Source organism: Camelina sativa, chromosome 2 (assembly GCF_000633955.1).
Source record: "Camelina sativa cultivar DH55 chromosome 2, Cs, whole genome shotgun sequence".
NCBI classification, from domain to species: domain Eukaryota; kingdom Viridiplantae; phylum Streptophyta; class Magnoliopsida; order Brassicales; family Brassicaceae; genus Camelina; species Camelina sativa.
In genome coordinates this window covers 14570953-14579495 of record NC_025686.1, presented here as the reverse complement: position 1 = coordinate 14579495, position 8543 = coordinate 14570953, and the positions used below count along the sequence as shown (strand labels likewise).

General features: G+C 32.3%; 1 protein-coding gene across 1 annotated transcript; it reads left to right on the top strand.

Moving 5' to 3' along the window:
- LOC104752099 (UPF0481 protein At3g47200-like) lies at positions 4556 to 5692 on the top strand. The gene has a single exon (XM_010474168.1). It carries the CDS (start codon positions 4556 to 4558, stop codon positions 5690 to 5692), a length of 1137 nt encoding a protein of 378 aa, XP_010472470.1.

The following is an 8543-nucleotide window of genomic DNA, read 5'->3' as shown; positions in this document are numbered from 1 at the left end:
TTCAATTTAACACTGACTTGCATTTTAGAAAGGTTAGCTTAAATTTCTATCAAAATATCAGTTTCAATGTTTAGTCATAAATTTATATTCCAATCTCTTATTCTCTTCATCTAAAATTCTATATTGTCCCATAAATTTTAAACGGCCAAATTCTGCTACTATAATGGCTGACTGGCTGGTTCCTTAATATGTATATTTCATGTGTCTGTATTCTTACTCAAATTATTGTTATGATTTGAGGAAAGTTCTAATGTCTCTGAAGCATTTTTTTCTTTAGATCACGTAAATGATTTGCTCATTGCACTATTTATTTTTAAATCCCATTATCGCCTTTAAAATCCCAATAAATTAGCTCACATTTATATCAAAAAATCAAATTCAATGTATAGTCATAAATTTATATTCCAATCTCTTATTTCTCTTTATATAAAATTCTAAATTATCCTACTTTTAAATGGCCAAATTCTGCTACTATAATGGTTGACTGGCTGGTTCCTTAATATGTATATTTCATGTGATTTTATTCTATTTCGTACTCAAATTATTGTTATGATTCGAGGAAAGTTCTAATGTCTCTGAAGCATTTTTCCTTTAGATCACGTAAATGATTTGCTCATTGCACAATTCATTTTTAAATGAAAATGGAGGATTTAAGATCTCAGACAAGGAACTGAAGTTTATGCAAAAATGTAAAGTAGTAGTCTGGACTGGTGGTTAGGTGGAGGAGAAAACCTTTACGGAATGACCAAACAATCAAATAAAAAATTTAGTTACTCTTATTTTCTCCTTTAAGCTTTTTTCCTATTGCCATATTGAGTAAGCTGTAATAACATTTTCTATTTTATCTCAATGAGTTTAAAAGATTAATTAAGGTATGGAGACATCATGAGCCTACGTGCATGTACACTACGACGTATTCATAAAGTCAAAACAATGTAACTTAGCCTATGATATATATCACACAATGGTATAATTGTGTTAGAAAATGATTTTTTGAGTTTAAATTTAATTATAGATTCTTTTATTTATATATTATTCTAATTTGGATATTTGTTAAAATTACTACGGATAGAGAGACCTAAAGCTTAAAATAGATGATCATATCTCTATTATATATATGTCAAAGGAAGACATTAGAGAAACAACGTTAGACGAGGTGATTTGTAATTGATTTTAGTTAACTTGTGATATGGGACTTAAATTTCAACTTTCGCTTATGTCTTTACATAACAACTAAATAAAGATGATGAGGATTTGCCTTAAACAATGTCAAAGTGAATAAAATCACCAAAATATAATCTTTATTTTATTTTGTTTTTGAATTAAAGCCACTAAATAGGCTTTGAAGTTTGAAGGATTCATATCATTTTCCGTCTTTGTGTTGACAGGACAAAAAAGGTGTTTTTGATGTTAGGGGTTACCAACAATTAAAAGGAAAATAAACTACACATTATCTGAATCTGAGGATGAAAAATGTGCAACATTAAGAAATATAATATTTATTTTATTTCTCCAAACTTCATCATCTTTAATAAAAGATTATTCATGGGATAAATTCAAAACTCAAATGATGGTAGATCTCAGCTATTTCTGTAAGGCCACAACGGAAACAACGTCCAAACAAGTTATTAAGTGACATGTATTGATATGACTATATGAGTCTATCTTCTATAATTTTTAGTTGACAAATTACGTCTTGACCCAACAGAAAATTCAAAGTTGATGATCATTTACCCATACAGCTTACATCAAACATGTTACTATTCTCGAAGTTGTTTAAATATTGATTGACCATTTTAATGTTAAATATCATTTCAATGTTTACAAATACATTGCATAAATCATATAATTTGTAATCACAAAATTTGCCAAGAATGTATTGCAATGTGGTTACATCACAAAACAACATGTCCTAGAAGAGAATCAGTCTAAGCTTTTAAACATTTTGTTATTCAAAAAAGTAAACATGATTAATAAAATCCAATATACATGAGGGTGTAGTTTAATAACTTTTTTTTTTAATCGCCAACTGTTTTCATTAAATATCTTAAAAGGATTACATGGTAAATAGGAGCCTAATTACAAGATATAAAAGCCCAATTAACCCAAAAGTATTATAAGCAGAGAAACAAAATGAATGGGTCAATAAGGGACATGTGTATAACATGTGTTTGCGTGCACGTTAAAGGGGAATTGCGACGACCGATCCACGTCACTACCACCGCCTTTCTGCCGGAGCTGAAACTCTGACCACATCCAAATTTCCGGCAAGTATAGCAGTTTGTCAACAATATGGTCTGTCAAATTTCAGCTTGTAACTCCAAAATTCACCAAATCTTTTTGCAGCTTTCTCCGAGTATGAAAGAAACAGAGAAACTTGAATTTTCAGATTTGTTAAGCCCCGGAATACGCGAGAAGGTGAGATGTCAGATCAGTCGCAAAACACGCTCTCCTAATCCGTTCTTCACCAGCCACCGAATTCCTTTCTTCACGATTCACAAACCCAAGGAGAAACCGCCATCCATAGCCGATCTAACGGCCCCAATAAGTTATGAAGATTTACACCCCTCATGAATGGAATCGAGCAATTTGACAATCCAGAAGCTTCGTCCACTACTCAGCTTTGCCTCCTTAAACCATAAGGAGATCTATGAGGTTCTGCAACAAGAAGAGAAAACTAAAGAAATAGCCACCAAAGTTATGATACACTCGCACTTAGCCGAGAAATATAACCGGACTTAGCCGGAGACAAAAAGCCAACGATAAGTTTCGTTGGAAAATGAGAACGAAAGCTTTCTCTCTCTGAAAGATTTGAGAGAGAGAAGAGAGAGAAAGCGTTCCAAAGAGGGGGTGTAGTTTAATTACTTAAGATACATACTCTTCCCCCAAAAATTAATATCATTTTTATCAATAATAAAAACCAATTAAAAAAATAAAATACAGAAAGATGAAAATCTAACAGTAAAAAAAAATTGCCAATAAAACAAATATGAAGATAAGCCCGTGCGGAACAACTCCTAATATATTATAAAAGTAGCAATTTACGGGAAATGTAAATGGTTACAACATATCTCTTCGATTGATCCCACCAGAGTCAACCCGCGTAGTAAGAATTGTCTAATATTAAACCAGCAATTCACAAAGATTATCTAGTATTAAATAAGTGCTAGTATGTGATAACGTGAAAGATCGAGGCCAGAGAGCATCTATATCTATATATAATTAAAGCAAACTGCTTATATATATCTTGTTTGAACCTAGTCTTCTCTCAATCTCTTGTTTTCAAGCTGAAATATTCCAACGATCGATGTGTTCTTCACACAGAGAATCTTTATACTAATAAACAGGTATGGTTTAAAAATAACTTTTGTAAATTAATATTTGAAACATTAATAAGCACAACATATTGATTTTGGATTGTTATTCATCATGAGCTAATTTTGCATTTGGCCACCAATATGGTTGTGTGTTTTCAATTCTTTTTCACATTTTGGAGGCAATAATGGTTTTTTATATTTTCTTATATATGCAGGTAAGGAAAAGATGGATTGTCTGCCCAACGACGCTAAACAAGAGAAGATTATTCTAGGGTCCTCATCAGGCGCCATCTATGGGGTATATATATATTCATTCATCTTATTAAAAAGGTTTTACGTTCAACAAATCAACGACTTGTTTTTAATTCATCAGAAGCGTACTTTTGGGATTCACCTTATTGCATCTTCAAGATCCCTAATTTCTATATACTATGCATTATAAAAGTTAAAAATTTAAGTTATAGGGTTTAAAGTACAGGGTTTGGAGTATAGGTTTATGATTTGGGGTTAAGCTTTGAATTTATGATTTATGAATTAATTTCTAAGATTTAGAGTTTATGATTTAGGTTTTGAAGTTTAGTTAAGGGTTTGGAGTTAAATTTTGAAAATTTTGATTTTCTTAATTAGCGACTGATATGTGACTTCTTAGCGACATTTACTATGAGTCCCATATTAGTCGCTAAATAGTGTCACTAAATCGGTGACTATTTAGCGACTACATATTTTGGTATACAATATAGTCATAAAATAGTGGCTAAATTACAACTAAACTAGCGACTACGATATGTAGTCGTAAAAAAACGACTGATATACGACCAAATATATATAGTCGTAAAATAGTTGCTAAATAGTTGCTACATAGTCGCCAAAAATGACGACTACATATATAGTCGCCAACTGTAGTCGTAAATCCATGTTTTCTTGTAGTGAACCACAATGCATATGGCTATCAACCCACAGTAGTTGCCATAGGCCCTTACTATCGTGGAAATCAACAACTAAATTGGATTGAAGAGCAAAAAAGAAAAATTTAAGAAATTATTTATAAAGAATACAGGAAGTGGTGTGAACGAAGAGGCACTATATAAAGCATTGGCACTCAAGAAAAACGACATTAAAAAATCATATTTAGATCTTTCTGGAGCGGTGTCAAAAAAAAGAAAGAAAAAAAAGATCCTTCTGGATCTTCATATGATTATGATCAAGATGCTCGTGATAATGAAGCTCTAATCAAAATGATGGTTCTTGATGGTTGTTTTCTTCTCGTATTGTTCCTAACTAATGCAGGAAAAATCCCAAAGGAAAATGCAATTTTTAGTATGCCTTGGGCTCTTCCATCTATTAGGAGAGATCTTCTTCTTCTAGGAAATCAAATTCCACTGGTTGTTCTACAGACTCTACTAGACACAGCAATTTTTTTGCAGCCAAGTGATTTACAAGAAATCGCTCTTAAGTTCTTCAACGGTTGCTTTAAAGTTGGAGAACAATCTTTGGTAAAGAAACACCCCAAATTTGAAGCAAAGCATCTTCTTGATCTGATCCGTCAGACTTTGATTCTCATTCAACCTCACGCTGAAGGAGACAAAAATGCTGCCATTCTCATTCAACCTCCTCAAACTACTAGTGTTACAACTCCAGCTGAAGGAGACAACAATGCTGCCATTCTCAGTCAACCTCCTCAAACTACTAGTGGTACAATTCCAGCTGAAGGAGACAACAATGCTGCCATTCTCAATCAACCTCCTCAAACTACTAGTGTTACAATTCCAGCTGAAGGAGACAACAATGCTTCCATTGCACGTCAGACTAGGTTAACATTGCCAGTGAACAAGCTTCGTAGCCGTGGCGTTAAATTTGAGGTCAAGAAGGGTGCACGGACATTATTGGATATAAGTTTCAAAAATGGCGTACTTCAAATTCCAGAAATAATCCTGGATGATTTTATTAGCGTTTTTTTGTTAAATTGCATTGCATTTGAGCAGTTCCATGCAAATTCAACAACCGAGATAACAAGCTACGCTATGTTCATGGGCTGCCTTATTAACAGTGAGAGAGATGCAGCATATCTTGCTGAGAAAGGGATCATACAGAATTATCTCGGAACAGATCAAGATGATGTGTCTCGATTTTTCAAGAGAATCTTAAATGATTATGTGTTTGATGACGAAAATAGCTACTTGGCAGATGTAATCAAGGATGTAGACGAGTATTCTTCGAATGGTTGTAATGTGAGGTGGGCAAGTTTCAAGCAAACTTACGTGGGTTCTCTATGGATTGCTTTATCAAAGTTAGCCGCTTTAGCTATTCTTTTGCTTACGATAGCTCAAGTGGTCTTGGCAGCTATTGCTTTAAAAAGCGGCAACAAACAAGGTTGATTATCGTTCTTGGATTTTGTGTTGTCATGTTGTTTAATTGTTGTGTGTGTTCCATGCAGCGCATCTTGACTAGCTCGTGTATGGACTATTACGTGTATGATTCGATGGGTCTGTTTCTTGTAACTTTCCATTTGTTTTCAAGTTCTCTTCTTAATTCACGTCTGGTAATTGGGAATGGTTTTGTAACTTATGTTTATGATTCAAAGCCCTCTGTAGCTTCTAGCATTTTAATTATAAACTTGGGTTTGCAAGAGTACATTTGATTTTTATAAAAAGAGTCGTGAGAGAAGTTCTCCAATATATATTTCTTTCGACATTCAACTTTAATGAATCAAGAATTTAACTATTTAAGCTAAACGCCCTTCAATTCACATAATACTAGGGAGGTACCCGCGCCTAAAGCGCGGTATTAAGATTTTAATAATAATTGTTTTGTTACTTTATGATATGTTATTTTTCTAAACTAATTTTTTAAAACTTTATAATATTTTATTGGATTATAAATACATTTTTGTATTTGCATATATAGTAAAAGACTTATTTCACTAAAGAAAAATAATTTTCTAAATGTGAATTACTAATTGAGTCTTTTAAATAAACTTCTAAACTGTAGTAAACAGCTATTGAGATTCAATAAGTAATACCAAATTTTGTAAGAGCGTAAGCAATTTCCAAAAGTTCGATATTAGAATGTATTATCTAAATTACAAAATAAAGTTTAGAGTAACGGAAAGTTGGATTTGAGTAGCGGTTAATACAAAAACTAAAATATAGAGTCCTTCAAATAGAAGAAAAAGAGACAGCCAACATCCCATTCTTTACATTTGAGTTACTGAGCTTTAACCTTGTTGGTTCATCACATGTTTTATATAATAACGCCCAGCAAATTCAGTCCTGCAAATATATAAATTGTTTTAAGAAATTTGACTTTAACATCATACAGAACTTGATTTCATAAAAATAATTACATCTTACATAGCCTGATGATGCTCCAGTCCTTCGTACTCTGGTTTTATGAAGATCTTCGAAGAGTTTAAGGTATTTTCAAGACATGGTGAACCTATGGACATTTAGAATTTTAGGTAATTTTATTGATTACCTTATGATAATTAAAACTTACGTTACATACCTTCATATTCTCCAACCCTCATAAACCGCATTACACAGAATACAGGTTCGGATTTGTATATGAGATGGCACCCGCTTGATTGCCATATGGTCCTGAATTCAGTAGCGTGGTTGTCTTTGAGACGACACTTCACAGTCTCACACCTACATGTTTATCAACTCAATTAAAATGTTGACAGAAACTAATTTGAATTGTAACAATCATAAAGGGAAATTAAATATCTAGTACCTGCCATTCAACAATGTGAGAACAACTTCATTAATATCAATGATACTCCCAGGCCGTCTTCTATCTTCAACATCCATTATACACACACAAACATCTAATTTGGGAAAATAGAGAATATAGGTTTTCAAAGTGTTGCTAATCTATAATTGGTAAAGTGTTATTATTCCTTTTTTATGTGAAGAACCAATACACAAAGTTTCATAAATCCTAAAATTAAGAATCTACTTTTCAAACACAAAGATACCAATTAACTATATAGACGGATTGTTTCAAACTAATATAATCAATTTAAGAAATACTTACCGAAAGTTATGGGATGATATATTCTTCCATGTTTTATGTCATCCAAATCCTCGAACCTAAAGTAATTCTTAGGACTCAATGATTCGAGCAGCGTCATTGTGGTTTGACCCGTAAATTTAATCTGATAGGGGTGATGAGTATTCCTATCCTCCAGGGTTGGATAGATCACTTTGAAATTTCTAATATTGTACCACTCACCATCGTATATATATTTCGGGAGGTTAGCGAGTGTATCATTCAAATAAGGAGCTTCAATAGTGTCACCCTTCAAAGTTTAACAAAAAATTTGTAAGAAGTCTTATATACAACAACTGTTAGAACTCGAAATTTAAGTAAATATCATTCAGATAATGACTCTAACCTTTTGATCCACAAGAAGCAGAACTCGTTTTTTGAAGAACTCTCTGACTGTCCAAGAGTGTAAGACCTTGACATTGATACACCAATTAGTTCTTTCTCGAACCAGATCAGCAATATAATCGAATTTCATGATTCTCTCTAATTAGGTTTTGCTTGATTCTTCAATGTTAACGAAAACAAAAAGGGGATTTTTGATTTGTAAGAATACAAAGAGTCACGACTAAACGTTGCGTCTCAATCTTTTTAGTTTCTCGCTTTAGTCTGATTATTTTAAATTATAATATTATATAAATAAACACAGTTTTAATATAAGGTTCATCACATTTTTTAAGTAGAAAATATAATTTATGTTAACGTGTTTAAGATGTTTATACGTACTCAATTTTCAAAACTTAACACTTGGATATTAATATGTTTTTCCGTACTCATTTTTAAAAACTTAACACTTGTATATTGATATTTTAAAAATATGAGCATTCTTGACCATAGTAACAATAATCCAGTATTGAAATTTGAAGATTCGAAAGTAAAGGTGAATAATTTAAAACATAGAGACGTAGACATAATAAAAAAAAACACATGTTGATGTATTTTTTGGCTTTGTTCTTGGTGGGAGATGACTTCCAGGTATTCTTACAACAATTCAATCATTTTTTTGTGCGTGCTCTCTTCCTGGTGTTCCTATAACACAAATCATAAATTAAAAATATATCTTCGGAACATTAATATAAGAAACTAACAATAAAGTGTAACATACGATCGTCTAAATATTTCAACTTCTGGAATCTCCGGGTTAAGTCTAACTTGAGTACATATAGTGTTGGATACAGA